Raw genomic sequence first — 16,919 nt, 5'->3', positions numbered from 1 at the left:
TGGTCTCAAAGTGGTCTTAGGTTTGGCAGCGCCAGCATTGAGTGCAGTGCCCAGTCACCTATATTTCACGGTTGCTTGGGTCCACTGGCAACACTCTTCTGCCATCTTCTTCCTGCTCCCCTTTGAGTCCCTACTACAAACAAAAGTGAGGACTCTCCCCAGGGCCCTACCAAGTTATAATGAGCATTGCCTGTGGCCAAGCACAGGTTTTTATTTCACTCTGGAGTTTCTGTTCCAGCTCCTCATGACAGGTTCAGGAACTTCTGGACTTGCTCTGTAACACTATGCAGGGACCAACTTACTATCATTTCTTGGTCAATGTTCTATGCCTATGATTCCTGACCTTATCTTTTTCTAATTCCCTCAGCCCTGAGTACTCTCTCCTGCTTTAGAAATCCAAACCATAGAGCAGTTTTGCCAAAAGAGGGAGCTTCATCTTTCTTTTGTGTGAAGCTGCTGAGAAGATGACAACTTTACTTTCCATTGACAAGTGAATGAAAGAAGAAACCTCAGGAAGCTACAGTTTCACTACTCCTCCATAAAGCTGGGATATAACTTGTAGCAAAGTATTGCCCCTTAATAGTTTTTAATAGCAGCAGGAAAAAAGATTCAGAGAGAAAAACTACCACTTATTCCATCTGCATTATACTTTTTATCTCCATACTAAATAAAAAATAACCTCCTTGAGGGCAAGGGCCATGTTTTATTTATCTTTATATCTACTTGTTTGACTCAGTATCCAGCAAAATGTCTATCATTTATTGAGTATAAGAATGTTGGCCCTAGCTATTCAATTCCCAGACAACTGAAACAAAAGACAAAAAGACAATCAGTCTTCTTAGAGAACAAAAATCATAATAAGCCCTTGATGATTGATTGAGAGTTAAATGGCCTAACTCAATAAGAATAGATGCCATAAAGTTACCCAGGCACTTCAGGGATGAGTGACAATGCCTAATCTCTTTGCTGCTCATCATCTGGGAAGAATTTTGTTTCTCAAACTGCTCCTTCCTCAGGCCTGATATCCATCACCATATCAAATTCAGATGAAGCAAATATTTACTCAAGGTCCAAATTATAAGCAAGAGCAAACAGGCTAGAACTCAAATGAGATCTAAAGATCTTCTAAGAGACATAAAGGAAAAGTTTCCATTAGAGCCTAGAAGGGATTTTCATTTCCCTTTTCCCCATTCACATTCCTTACTCTTTTCCCTATATATAATTCAAACAGGCACACTACAAAAGTGTATGCGGAAAGCCTTGTGTGTCATTTTAGTGCTTTTAGTGTGTTTGGAACAAGGATGCTAACCAAAAAGTGTAATGCAATTCATAAAAGGAACTTTAAACCACCTTCCATATCTGATTGGGAATGATTTCATCTTTTTTTCAGCTTTCAAATGCCCCAAAGACAATTCCACACATCAAGTGTTAAGACTTTCAATTAGTTTAACAAACTTTCCTAACAGTAGACAAGGAATATCTCATTTGTAATGGAAATAGCAGCTCAAATCCAATTAGAAGACCTGTTAGGCAATTATACAATAGGGTTGGGAGAAAGAAAATGGCCTCACCCTATTCAAGTAAAGATGAATTCAGCCAGGGACAAAGAGGACAAGTTCTAAGTATCAAATCAAGGTTGTAGGAAGGGGAAAGGTCAAAAAGCCATAATTTTTCTTCAAAAGTCTCAGGGAACATATTAATGACACTAGTCTATGAAGTCAAGAGATTTACATCCTACCCACACCCAAATAGAGTAGTTAGTTCTATTTTCCTTTAAGCCCTTATCTTCTGTCTTAGAATCAATACTAAAGTATTAATTGATTGTGTAAAAAGGGAATTTATCTTTTTCCCCTTTTTGACTATGGGTACCTAGCATGAGTTTTAACTCGGCAAGAAGTGAAGACTGTGAGGAAAATCATTGAATAAATTTAGTCACAAGGGCAGAACAACAGCCAGAAAAATGAAGCAAGGCAGCCAAGAATATCACAAGACAGCAGAGCAATTTCTCAGGCACTGTACCCTGGGTGGCCTAGGCAAATTAGAAAACTATAGTTGGCTCCTGAGATATAGTTAGTAGGCAGAGAAAAGACTTTATAAAGGTGAGGTGAGGAGGAAATAGGGTCTTGGCGTGCTGATGATACTGAGTGGACCTGTGTCGAGTATATCTACAAAATATTTATTAATATATTTATATTATATATAGCTATATATATATTTACATATTATATAATTTAATTATATATAATAAAATTATACATTATATTTTATATGTAATTTAAATATGTTATATATTATATAATAAATGCAAAATATTTATTAAGTGCTTACAAATAGACAGGCATTGTGCTAAGTGCAGGGGATACAAAAAAGGGGGAGAAAGACAGTTCCATTCCTCAAGGAGCTTAAAATCTAATGGAGGAAGGAGACAACATACAAACAAAATGTAACAAAACAGGATAAACAGTAAATAATTAACAGAGGGAAGGTAATAGAATTAAGAGAGTTGGGGAAAGGCTTCAGATAGAAGACAGGATTTTAGTTGGGAATTAAATAAGTCAGGGAAGTCAGGAAAGCAAAGGAAGTCAAGTAGTTTGAGTCCNTATGTATATATATACATATATATATACATATATATGTTGGGGGTAAAATATAAGATGACTAAAAAGGTAGGAGGGGCTAGATTATGAAGGACTTTGAATGCCAAACAGCATTTTGTATTTGTTCCTGGAGGCAATAGAGGCACTAGAGTTTATTGGCGGGTTGGAGGGCATGATTGGACCAGCACTTTAGGAAAATCATTTTAGTGGCTGAATGGAAGATGGATTAGAGTGGGGAGAGACTTAAACAAGCTGGCCCACTGGCAGGTTATTATAATAATCAAGGCATGAGAAGAAATCCTACTAAATTCTTTTTATGACACAAGTACGGTGCTTACACCTAAAAGCCAGGAAGATCAAAAATAGAGAAAGAAAATTACAGACCAATTTCCTTAATGAACATTGATGCAAAAATCTTAAATAAAATACTAGCAAAAAGACTATAGCAATATATCACAAGGATTATTCACTATAACCAGGTGGGATTTATACCAGGAATGCAAGGTTGGTTTAACATTAGGTATGATAATTGAAATTTGGGGTTCATTGAGCTTTAATATTGAGGTCTCGGATATAAACTTCCTGTGGAAGTTTAGGGGACTTGAAAACTACATTTCCCATGATTCCTCTTACATAATACAGGTGGGCAGGAAGTGTGATTATTTAAAGAGAAGTATAAGACTTGGGAGGTGATTGGGAGACGCTCTCTTTCCTATGAAGCAGCCAAGTGGGAAGAAGGTATGACGGGTGTTTTGAATTAGATCTTAGCGGGCACAAGGCTTTCTTAATTAACAATATGAATTACAATAAACTATTAATATTTTTTAATATATCCATCTATATCAATATTATTCATAACATAGAAAAACTACCAGCATAATTGACCATATCAATAACCAAACTAACAGAAATCACATGATTATCTTATTAGGTGCACAAAAAAACCATTGACAAAAATACAACACCCATTTCTGTTGAAAACACTTGAAAGCATACGAATAAAAGGGCCTTTCCTTAAAATAATGTAATATGTATTTAAAACCATGAGCAAGTATCATCTGCAATGGGGATAAATTAGAAGCCTTCCCAGTAAGATCAGGAGTGAAGTAAGGATGCCTATTATCACCATTATTATTTAATATTACACTAGCATTGCTAGCTTTTTAGCAATTAGAAAAGAAAGAAATTGAAGGAATTAAAGTAAGCAATAAAAAAACTAAACTATTACTCTTTGTGGATAATCTGATGGTAATCTTAGAGAATTCACTAAAAAAGTAGTTGAAATAATTAATAACTTTAGCAAAGTTGCAGTATACAAAATAAACGCATATAAATCATCAGCATTTCCATATGATTCTGAGAGGAACAACCACCTTCTCAAAAGAATCTCAAACTTAGAGTCAATGTGTCAAAGACTTTTATTTCATCCTCCAGAGAATGGGTACTCATGAGCCAGAGTTATAGCCAGCAAGTGAGAGTACAAAGTGTTGGGGAAGACAACCTTCTTTTTATATGCAAGAAAACCCCTTCCCTTATTCACCATTGGCTGAACTAGAGAATTTATACATGGAAGCTAGCTAATCAGGATGTAGGCCAGAAATACCTAATGATATTAAATATTCATTTGGTCCTAGTCAGAGTAAAGCACATTTTAAATCCTACTTATCTGCATAATATTTTCTTCAACCAATCAGAAGAGGAGAAGGTTATATACTCCTTTTAAATTTTAGTTTCTACAAATCACTTCTTACTTTCCTGAGGAGTCCATGCTATCTCTATTCCCCATATTTCTAACAAAACTCAGCAGCAAGGGTTAGAAAGAGAAACTAAAAGAATATCCTTCAATTGGGAAATAGCTGAACAAATTGTGGTATGTGATGGTGATGGAATACTATTGTACTATAACAAATGATGAACAGGATGATTTCAGAAAGAGCTAGAAAGACCTACGTGAACTAATGCAGAGTGAAATAAGCAGAACCAGGAGAACATTATACACAATAACTGCAATATTGTGGAATAAGCATATGTGAAAGACTTTGCTACTAACAGCAATATAATGATCCAGGACAGTTCTGAAGACTTATGAAAAAGAATGCTACCCACCTCCAGAGAAAGAACTACTGGAGTAGGAATGTAGATGAAAACATGATTTATTACTTCTTTGTTTGGGTATATATTTTGAGGTTTAAGGTTTTATAAGATATTTACAAAAATGAATAATATGGAAATATGTTTACATGTATAAACCAGATTGAATTGCTTGTCAGCTCTGGGAATGGGGAATATAGACCATATAACTTCAGAAAACTTTATGTGGAATTTTTTTATTAAAATAAAAATAATAAAGTAAGAAACTATTTAATTAAAAAATAATCAAAGCATGAGGGCCTATACTGGAGTGGTAGCAATGTCAGAGAAGAGAAAGAAGCATATAAGAAAGATATAGTACTAGTGAAATTGAGATAGCCTTGAGCAACAGCCTGGATATAAAAGGCAAGAGACTGTGAGGAGTTCAGAATTATTCCTAGGTTTCAAGTCTAAGGAACTAGGAGACTAGTGATGCTTCCTACAGTAAAAGGGAAGATAGGAGGGTGGGAGGGTTCAGGGGGAAAGATGTGTTCTATTTTCAACATAATTGAGTTTAACATGACTACTGGAATCCAGTTTGAGAGGCAGTTGAAATGTGAGGTTGAAGGTCAGGAGATAAATTGGGGAGGGAAAGGAAGATTTGAGAATTATCAGCAGAGAAATGTTAATTAAATATATGGGAGCTGCTGAAATCATTAAATGAAGTGATACAGAAAGGAGAGGAGGTGAGGTTCAAGATAGAACCCTGAAAGACAGTTTCAATTAGAGGACATGATCTGGAAGAGACTGTTCCGAGTTGATAAGAACATGATGAAAGGTGCAGCTAGGTGGCTCAGTAGATTAAGAGCCAGGTTTAGAGATGGAAGGTCCTAGATTCAAATCTGACCTCAGACACTTCCTAGCTATGTGACCCTGGGCAAGACACTTAAGCTCCTATTGCCCAGCCCATACCACTCTTCTGCCTATACTTAGTATTGATTCTAAGGCAAAAGGTATGGGGAGTATTTTTTTAAGACTATGGAAAGAAGGCAGGCCTGTTTTGCTTCTGTTTTCTTTACCAAGGATCATGATTTTCACATTTGTAAGGAAAAAAAAATTATTAAATAACAACTGAATCTCACAAATAAGTAGCTGCTCTCAATGATTTCTAAGTCATCAGTCCAGAATGAATTAGCTCCCATGATCCTGACAAAAATGGTAGTTATGAAAAAAATTAAAAAAATAAAAATAAAAAAATGGTAGTTATGCTGTTTGTTTTTTTTTTCTCAGTCTTCATTCTACTTGATTCATCTGAAGCTTTTGATCTCCCCTCGTCTATTTACTCTCACCTCTTTCAGATCCTGGACACTGCTTCAACCTGGTTTTCTACTTGTCAAACCATGCTTCACACATCTCCTTTGTTAGATCAACTGTCTCTGTGTCCCCTATGCCCAGGGGTCACCCAAATCTCTGTTCCGGATACTCTCCTCTCTCTAGACACTCTTTCTCATCTAATCCCATGAGCTCAATGATTCTTCCTTCTCATCTCTGGTCTCTCTTGTCTTCCTTTAAGGGTCAGCTCAATGATACAACTAATGTAAAGCATTTTTTAATTCCTCTAGCTGTTAAATTTTGCATTTCCTCCCAGAAAAACATAAGCCCCAGGCAGCTGGGTAGCTCAGTGGATTGAGAGCCAGGCCTAGAGATGGGAGGTCCTAGGTTCAAATCTGGCCTCAGACACTTCCCAGCTGTGTGACCCTGGGCAAGTCATTTGACCCCCATTGCCTAGCCCTTACCATTCTTCTGCCTGGGAGCCAATACACAGTATTGACTCCAAGATGGAAGGTAAGGCTTTAAAAACAAAACAAAACAAAACAAAACAAAACAAAACAAAAAACAAACCATAAGCCTCTTGAAGACAGGGACTATTTAATTTTTCTTTTTGTACTCCCAGCATTTTAAATATTTATTAGGTAAGGGAGGATTAAGTAAATGAATAAGACTGGACTTGCAACTTCATTGGTATGGGGAATTCCCAGTATATCCTCTATCAGTTAAGCTTCTTTGCAATCTATGTCTTAGAGAGTTGCCTAGATGACTTCCCTAGGGTCACACAGCCAGTATGGGTCACAGGAAGAACTTAAAGCTAATTCTCCCTGATTCCAAGGCCAGCTCTCTATTTCCTACGACACACTTTCTCTCTTTAAGTAAGCACAGATATTTGTTATTGAATGTTTTCCCTGAGTACTGTTGGTAAACTCTGAGGTGAAGCAAACTGGAGAAATATAACAATAAAATGATATAAAATAAATATTCCTATTCTCAAAAAAGGGGGAAAGGGTTTATAGACCAATGAGCTTCTCTCTGATTCTTGGCAAAATTCTAAAGGGAACTCTTGGAACCTGAATTGCTTATATGAGCATTGTTTATGGCAGATTAAACTTATTTTTCTATTTAGTAGACCTCACAAAACATACCTATTCGCAAGTGGTTGAAAGGCTAGACCCCAAAAGAGCTGACTATCATTAATGTGTTCACGTCAACTTGGATGCAGGAATTGAGTGGATATCCCAGTATCTGTTTTTGGCCCTGTATTGTTTTATATTCTATCAAGGGCTAGGATAAAGCCATAACTACAATGCTGGGAAGGAAAGCTAAGTTGGTGGATGACAGTCAGGATACAAAAGATCTTGATGGGCTATAATGACTGGCCAAATCTAAGAAGATTATGGTTATCCCTATTAAATCTCAATTCTTACTCTTAGGTTAAAAAAATCACTCTTGCAGTTTCTATGAGTAAGATGTAGGCATTTTAATATGATAGTGTGATCTTCCAATGATATCTTAAGCTGTACCTGAAAGATATAGTCTGGGTTCAAGGAAAATGATTCCTATTCTATTTTGGACATGTGAAATCTCATACATATGTAGTATACTATGTTCAGTTCTAAGAAGGGCATTGAGAAATACATTTAGAAAGCTGACCAGGATGGTAAAAGGACTACAGACAATGCCATATCAATAATTAGTTGGAGAAACTGGGGATAATATAGCCTGAGGAGAAAATTTAGGAGAGCTCACAGCTGCCCTTCAAGTATCTGAAGGGCCCCCATGTGATATGAGGAAAGGTCTTGCTCTGCTTGGTCCTCAGGAACAAGAGGTGGCTGCAGAGAGACAATAATCAGTACAATTCAAAAGCAGAAGGGAAAGACAGAGAAAAGTTTTAAATTACTTACCATGTGCTAAGCACTAGGGATGAAATTTATAAGCAAGCAAAACAGGCCCCACTCAAGAAATTTCCCTTCTCATGGGACAAAATATATAACATAGATGAGCACTGGTGAGGGATGTCATTGAAGGGATTCCTATTCAGGGAATGGACTAAAAACCTTCAAGGTTTCTAAATTAAATGACCTTTTCTCAATTTTCAACCACTGACACTGATAATTACCATTTTTTCTGGATACTTTCTCCTCCTTAGGTTTTTCATGACATTGCCTAGTTCTCCTTCTCCTAGTCTGACTGCTCACTGGCTAGCCCTTCATTCAGATCAGACCTTCTAACCACAAGAGTTCTCCAAAGCCTGTTCCTTTTTCCCCACTCCATTCTATCTCCTTTGGTGATCTCATGAGCTCACATGGTTCTAATTATCAAACTTACTGAAATGACTCCTAGATCTATTTATCCAGCCCTAAACACTCTGTTGAGCTCTAGTTTCACATCACTAACTGCCCTTGTGGACATCTCAAACTGGATGTTCGACAGGCATCTCCAACTCAAAATGTTCAGAAAAAATCATTTTTTCCTCCAAAATACCTCAATTTTCCTATTTTTGTCATCATCTTTCCCAGTCATCCTGGCTCACATTCCCAGAGTCATCCTTAACTCCTTACTTACACACCTCCCTACCTCAAGTCTCTCCCTACTTCAATCCAAACTCCATTAAGTTGCCAGGGTGATTTTCCTAATGTATTGCTCTGACTTCCCTCAATAAACTCTAGGATCAAATAATAATAAAATCCTCTACTTGGCTTTTAAAACCTTTCATAACAAAACCAATGCAACCAAAATTAGAAGGGAAACAACAAATTGGGGAAAAAAAACCTTTATAACAAAAAACTCTGACAAAGGTCTAATTACTCTAAACATACGAGGAGCCAAATCAATTGTACAAAAAAATCAAGCCATTCCCCAATTGATAAATGGGCAAGGGACATGAATAGGCAATTTTCAGATAAAGAAATCAAAACTATCAACAAACACATGAAAAAGTGTTCTAAATCTCTTATAATTAGAGAAATGCAAATCAAAACAACTCTGAGGTACCACCTCACACCTAGCAGATTAGCTAACATGACAGCAGGGGAGAGTAATGAATGTTGGAGGGGATGTGACAAAATTGGGACATTAATGCATTGCTGGTGGAGTTGTGAACTGATCCAACCATTCTGGATGACAATTTGGAACTATGCCCAAAGAGCACTAAAACATTGCCTGCCCTTTGATCCAGCCATACCATTGCTGGGTTTGTACCCCAAAGAGATCATAGGGAAAAAGACTTGTACAAAAATATTTATAACTGCACTCTTTGTGGTGGCAAAAAATGGAAAATGAAGGAATGTCCTTCAAATGGAGAATGGCAGAACAAATTGTGGTATCTGTTGGTGATGGAATACTATTGTGCTCAAAGGAATAATGAACTGGAGGAATTCCATGTGAACTGGAGCAATCTCCAGGAATTGATGCAGAGTGAAAGGAGAACCAGAAGAACCTTATACACAGAGACAGATACATTGTGGCACAACAAAATGTAATGGACTCCTCTACTAGCAGCAATCCAGAACAATTCTGAGAGACTTATGAGAAAGAACACTATCAACATTCAGAGGAAGAACTGTAGGAGTAGAAACACAGAAGAAAAACAACTGCTTGATCACATGGGTTGATGGGAATATTATTGGGGATATAGACGCTAAACAATCACCTAGTGATTATTAATAATAGGAAAAACAACTATTAATAATAGGAAATAGGTCTTGATCAATGATACATGTAAAACCCAGTGGAATTTTGCATCGGCTATGGGGGCGAGGGAGGTAAGGTGGGAAGAACATGAATCATGTAACCATGGAAAAATATTCTAAAAAAATAAAATACAATACAATTAAAAAAACTTTCATAATCTGACTATTTTTCCTACCCTTCCAAGACTTCTTATACTTACTGCTTTTCTACAATACACTCTTACAATCTAGCTACACTGCTTTATTTGATAACATACTAACATACACACACATAAATACACACACACTCATGCACATCTCCCAACTTTGTGCCATTTTAATGGCTATACCCTGTCACATTCGAATGTGAGTTCCTTAGGGGTAAGGGATCAAGTTTTTGCCTTTTTTGGTATATATCTCTCTGATTCCCACCAGTCTAGGGTCTAGTTATACAATACAACTTAAATGCTTATTGATTGAATTCTGCCCCTATTTACTCAGTACTCAGTATGGTGCTAGCCCAGGAGTCTGAAAATATGGTTTCTAATCTCATGTGTTATTAGAAAAATAATTTAATCTTTTGGTAATTGGTCTGTACAATTAGAAGATCAAATTATATGAACTATAGGGTTCCTTCTAATGCTAAAATTCTATAATTCTAATCTTTTTTTTGTCAATCAGGTTATTTTGGGGGCAACATTTAAAAGTAGTTAATATGGGGGGGTAGCTGGGTGGTTTAGTGGATTAAGAACCAGGCCTAGAGATGGGAGGTCCTAGGTTCAAATCTGGCCTCAGACACTTCTCAGTTGTGTGACCGGGCAAGTCACTTAACCTCCATTGCCTAGCCCTTACTACTCTTCTGCCTTAGAACTGATACACAGTATTGATTGATTCTAAGACGGAAGGTAAGGCTTCTTTTTTTACTTAATGAAATAAATGAATGAATAAGCAAACACACAAATAAATAAATAAGTGAATGAATAGAGGTAGTTAATATGACATAGTTTGTACCAACAGACTGCCAGGTTGAGAGGTGTCCCTAAACCATTCTTCAAGACTACAATTACCTTTCTTCCCTTGCAGTGAAAAAAACATACTAACATAGACAGGAGGATAGAACCTAGGAGAGAATCAGCTGAAGATGGGTCTTTTTTGAATGTAAGATAGGCCTTTCAGGTAGATAATTCAATTTTAGGTTTCTACTATACTTCACAGTAATCTAATATGACCCCAAGAATCCTAATTGCTGATATTTATATAGGCCTTTAAGGTTTACGAAGTATTTCATATACATTATTACATTTACAGACAGGATGATAAGAGTGGAAAGAATGTTAGATTTGGAGTCTGATAACTTGGGTTCAAATCCTAACTTTCCATTTTACTACCTAAACCGGATCTTCAGCTAATTATTAGCAAATTACTCAATCTCTGTGGCACGCTGTTCTCATTCATCTATCTATAAAGTGAGAGGACTGTCTTGAAATAACTTCTAAAGTCTCTTCTAACTCTACAAATCCTTGATCCTCACTACAACCATATGGTATTATTAGTATTTGGCAAATGAGGACATGAGGGTCAAATTGGCCAAATGATTTACCATAGCATTTGAACCCAGTATGAACCCAATTTCTCCTCATTTTAAGTCCAATACTCTGGCTACTATACTGGGCTGCCACTGGCAAGGTAATAATGTTTCCTAAAGTAAACTCACATACAGAGAGGCCTACTAGATGAGTCATCTGGAAGAGAGCCTGAAATAATTCTTAACCTTTGAATCCACTTGAATACAGCCTTAAACTTCTGAAAAATTTTAGGACTGTTATGACTCTGGCTCCCAGATCAGCCCTGACAAAGTACCTGATTTTAGCCTCAGGTTTAGGGAGCATAATAAATAGCCTGAAGCCTGTGGATCTGTTCTGTATAATTATTTCCACTAAAGGAGGGACTTTTTTTAATTGGGGGGAAGGGGGAGGGAAAGAGTGGTGGAAGGAGTAATAAGCAAAGGGTGATACTTCGAAAACAAAAAAGCAGGAAAAGAAAAAAAAAGAGCAACCAAGGAATTATTTTTTTTTTAAAGAGAGAGAACAAAGTTCAGAATGGGACACAGGCATCTTTGGTGTTGAAACTATCAAGTTAAACTTGAAATATATTAAAACAAAGGTTAAAACAAGCTATATGTAGTGAAGATTCACAGTTTCCTATGCAAGCTTCTTTTTCTATTCTTCTTTGTATATGAAAATGTACATGTTTGTTGTTCTCTGTGTCAAGATCATAACAATAAAAGAGAAAAATTTTTTAAAGAAAGAAATCAAATAGTCTGGTGGAAACTCTGTGGCGAACTCTACAAGAAAAAGTAGAATAGTATCCTTCTTGGTCACTCCAACAAACTGTTTTACAATTAGAATACAGAAATTTAACTTCATGTACCTAAGAAGCTGGGAAACATAAAACAGCTTATAGAGTTCATTGGCTTCCTTATTATACTGAATCTATAAAACCTAGGAGAACCATATAAAAGGCTCCTAATTCTCACCTTTCCTAAGAAGCTGCCAAAAAATTATAGTCCCCTAAGAATGTATTTTCTCTTTTATTTCAAATAAAAATTTATCGTGTTTTCCAACAAACTTTTTACATTAGATTAGTCCTCTCTATGATCTGCAAGATGGATTATCAAAGACTATAAGTAATATACAGGTGAGGAACTAGTAAAAGGGCAAGACAGTCAAAACATAGTATCAGTTGAGGAGGATGAAAAAGCCACAATTCCCTCTACTCTTACTCTAATCTTATAAGCCAATAAGGCTTATAAGATTCTCAAACTTTCCACTGTCTTTTAACAGTTCATTGTAGCTGCTAAGTTGCTCATTTCATCCTTCTGATGTCAAGAGCTATCTATTCACCTACAGGAAATTGGGGAGTCTCCCTGGTAAAACCATTTAGCTTTGTTGTCTCAAAGATGAAATCAGATAACATCTATAAATTGCTAAGCACAGTGCCTGGCACATAGTAGGAACCATATCAATATTTATCTCCTTCCCCTTTCCTCTTTCAAGACATAGATAAGTGATAAAATAAGAATCTGTAGGATTCAAGATTTAAAACTGAAAAAGACCTCAGAGATCATCTCATTAAATCCTCTCATTTCACAGATATAGAAAGTCAAGTCCAGAGAAGTTAAGGGACGACTTGCTTAAGAACACTGGCCCAATCAACAGAGAGGAGAGAAATCCAGTACAGACTCTCCAAATCCTTTTTCACCACACCATATTAATTTCCATAGAAGAGTAGTCAATTTGCCAAGGCTGTCATTTTCATTTTAGAATCACAGAACTCAAATTAATCAAACTAATTTTACCCTGCCAATCAAATTTCCCTAGATATTAGAAAACTTACCAGATGACAAAAGGTATGGATAAAAGTTTATAAAATATTGAAGCTACCAATGAAATCATGTTTTTCAGAATTGCATTTTTAAAATTTCATCATTTAGTCAAATATATTATTTTATTTAGAAATATTCATTCCAGCCATCTCCCTTGATAAGAATCACCAAGAGCTAATATGTCACTGGGAAATATCCCCACCATCCTCACAAGTAGGAATGGCTACAATAGGTCCTCAATGGGTCCTGCATAAAATAAGCACATGCATAAGAATGCATGTGCTTATTTTAATAGTCCTAAGATGGTGAAAATTAGCACATTATAAGAAATCACTAAGGAAAATAGTGCTTTGTACTCTAAAACCCTTTCATCCAAAATCCAACTAACCCAGTAAATTCAAAAAGAATGAGGAAGAGACAGAGACAGAGAGAAAATGTGTGTGTTTGTGTGTATCTAATCTTTTCTGAAAGGCAATCCAGAAAACCCTCAAAGAGAAAGAGGTAAGATAAATAGAGGCCATGACTTGAATGAGACATAGTTGAAGATCAGATGAATACCAGGATAACTTTAGGATAGTGTGAATTAACAGGTCATTTACATAATAGAGCTAAGCAACATCAAAAAAGTCCCCAGACAAAAATATCTTGTCCAATAAGGTCTTGAATTCCACCAGAAGCATTTTATTCCATTAGGTATATTAAGTATCACTTTTAAAATGCAAATATTTTTAGAACATTAAATTTCTTCCTTAACAAGTAGGAACTTAAATTCTGTCATTTTCTATCTCTTCCTAAAACACAAAACTTCAATGACAAAGATTTTTGCTCTAGGATGCAGAGATCATGGCTGATGAGATTTTCACACAAATGCTTTCTGGCTGAAGATGATCATTTGCTTCTAAGAAAGTAAGGGGAAGGACAGTTTTCATGCTTACCTCTGAGGTTTCCGAATATCCCAGAGTCCTACTCCTTCCTTTGAGTTGGCTGTGGCTAATAACCTGGGTTCCACAGGGTTAAACATGACACTATGAAAGGCTGATGGATAGTTTGCCAGGCAGAAGGGCTCTGCAGGAGAAAAAAGAATTTTGTTCAATTAGTTTATGTGCACTTTTGGACTACGCATGGGCAAATAAGAGAAGGTGAATAAACCACATATGGCAAAACAAATTCCTTACTGAGTGAAAATTCCAACATGGCTAATAACCTTTTTTTTTTAAACCCTTACCTTCCATCTTAGAATCAATACTGTGCATTGGTTCCAAGCCAGAAGAGCGATAAAGGTTAGGGACTTGCCCAGGGTCACACAACTAAAAGTGTCTGAGGCCAGTTTTTAACCCAGGACCTTCTATCTATAGGCCTGGCTCTCAATTCACTGAGCTATCTAGCTCCCTCAGGCTAATAATCTTAGGGACAATTTAGGGCTTTTACATCACCCTTGTATAATTGTAAATTATTAAACGTTATTTTCTTTAATATGTAAATTTTTAAATAATTTTAAAATTTAGAACAATTACATTATACAGTCATATGCAGTGAATCTTCAAATACCCAGAAAAACAAAAATGACTGCTAAAGGCAAGGATAATTATGTAATATGGTAAGTAGAATTAAAGTCTATAATTAGTGGAAGGGAGTGGGGAGAAATATACAAATCATTAACACAAAGATCCAACTATTATGGAAAGACAAACAGATTTAAAGTCAGAAGACCAGGACTAGAAGCACAGCCCTGCTATTTACTACCCATGTGACCTTAAGTTAAATCGCTTTGTTGGGTATCTCAGTTTTCTCATCTGCATAAAAATATTATTAGACCAGATGACCTCCAAAAATCCCTTCCAACTCTAAGTCCTTTGATCCTATGAACATGTTATTAAAATTATAAACTAAATAATAACTTAAGAAGACCTCATAAGTTTTCATTTCTGATTTAAACTTTTTTGCCAATCCAAAAAGGGACTTTAGTGAAGAAAAAAAAGCTCACACTAAAACACTAGAATTTAGTTTCTAGGTAGGAGAAGACAAGGTAGGAAATAAAGCATTTGATGCCTAATCTTTTTTTTTAAAACCCTTACCTTCTGTCTTAGAATCAATACTGTGTATTGGTTCCAAGGCAGAAGAGCAGTAAGTGACTTGCCCAGGGTCACACAGCTAGGAAGTGTCTGGGGCCAGATTTTAACCTAGGACCTCCTGTCTCTAGGCCTGGTTCTCAGTCCACTGAGCTTACCCAGCTATTCCCAGTGCCTAATCTTGAATTGAATCAATTCCAAATAAGCATCACCTAGATGAAATTTGTCACCCTGAAGCTCTCAAAATATGACCATCCTTGTAGGAAAGAAAGAAAAAAATTTGTTACTTCAGAGAACATAGTTTTCATGCTACCCCATTAGATGGGATGAAATAAAAGCTATTTCACTGTGCAGGACTCCAGGCAGTTACAGAGCACTGTTAAATTATCAGGCAATTCCAGAGATGAAATTCACCCTATATGTCATAATGCTTTGCCTGTCCAACAACAAGAATGTTTCAGGTAGGGGATCAATCAGACAATGAATAATTTTAGAGTCTAGAGAGGATAGCAGGTGTTTTGGAACACAATTCAATACACAGTCCTAGAGTTATAAGATTTTAAAGCAGCAAGGAACCTCAGAGATCTAGTTTCGTCTGTTTAGTTATCAGAGGAGAAAATAAAGTTCTCTGTCAGCAACTAGCTTATAATTCAACAGGGAGACTAAAACATTAGGATATTTCATCTGACAAACACAATAATTACAAAACTACACCATACCCTCACGCAGCATGGAAGCACCCTCCCCCCTCAGCACCTTACCCCAGATAGGAGAGGGAGGAAGTGCTCCCACTGGGCTGCTGGGCAGAGGGGTGGGTCATGTGAGAAATGTCCTCAGGTGCCTGTGGAGAGGGGGAGGGGAGCAGCCCCTTCTGGCACATATGCTAACAAAGACCTAGGCTATGAGGAGGCCACTAATTTTTCCCACTAGCATCACCGCAATTGTCTATGGCAAAAATATTGTCACTTCAGTGATAGGATGCTTTTATAAAATGTATCATCTCTGTGCTGATGATTACTAGAGACACATAAAACCTTGGGCCTGAAGTCGGAAAGATGTGAGTTCAAATTCTGACTCAAACATTTCCTAGCTTATGTGATTCTGAGCAAGTCACTTAACCTCTGTTTGCTTCAGTTTCCTTACCTATAAAAATGGGGATAATAGCATCTCCCTCCAAGGGTTATTGTGAAGATAAATAATATTCATAAAGTGCTTTGCAATCCTCAAAGTACTATATTAATGCTAGCAATTGCTATTATTATTTATCCAGCCCTAATCTCCAGTCCCACATTTCCATCTACTTACTAGAGATCTTGAACTAGATGTCCAGAAGACATCTTAAAATCAACATATCCAAACCTCTTTTCCCTCTCCCAAACTTCCCTTTACAGCTGAGGGCACCATCATTCAGTCACCCAGGCTCACAACTTAGAGAACTCACTTTCTCTTACCCCTGATATCCAAGATATTGTCAAGTCCTATTGATTTTTTATGTTTATGGTATCTTTCATACTGGCTTCCTTCTCTCCTCTAAGCTCTCATTCCCTCACTTTACCTACTGCAATCATTTCTAGTTGGTTCCTTGTTTCAAGTGTTTCTCTCACAGGCCTATTCTCTACTCTGCTGTAAAAAGATCTTCCTAAAGCAAAGTCATGACCATATCTTCCTATTCCCATCCTTCATTCAATAAACTCTAGTGGCTCCCCATCACATCTAGGATCAAATAGAAAATTCTGTGTTTGGGACTCAAAGCCCTTCATAACTTGGCTCTCCTACCTTCTTAGTTTTCTTTCAT

General features: G+C 36.6%; 1 protein-coding gene across 2 annotated transcripts in view; it reads right to left on the bottom strand.

Annotated features, from left to right (window-relative positions):
- The window catches only part of DCAF5 (DDB1 and CUL4 associated factor 5), a 143,606-nt gene that overhangs the window by 88,986 nt on the left and 37,701 nt on the right, over nt 1-16,919 (bottom strand). For both annotated transcript variants that reach the window (XM_044664811.1, XM_044664812.1), the window contains exon 5: nt 13,991-14,120. In XM_044664811.1, the coding sequence (XP_044520746.1) occupies nt 13,991-14,120 (130 nt within the window). The remainder of the gene's footprint in view (nt 1-13,990; nt 14,121-16,919) is intronic.

Source organism: Gracilinanus agilis, chromosome 2, assembly GCF_016433145.1.
Source record: "Gracilinanus agilis isolate LMUSP501 chromosome 2, AgileGrace, whole genome shotgun sequence".
NCBI classification, from domain to species: domain Eukaryota; kingdom Metazoa; phylum Chordata; class Mammalia; order Didelphimorphia; family Didelphidae; genus Gracilinanus; species Gracilinanus agilis.
Note: the sequence above shows the minus strand (reverse complement) of the source record. Positions and strands in the feature narration are given on the sequence as shown.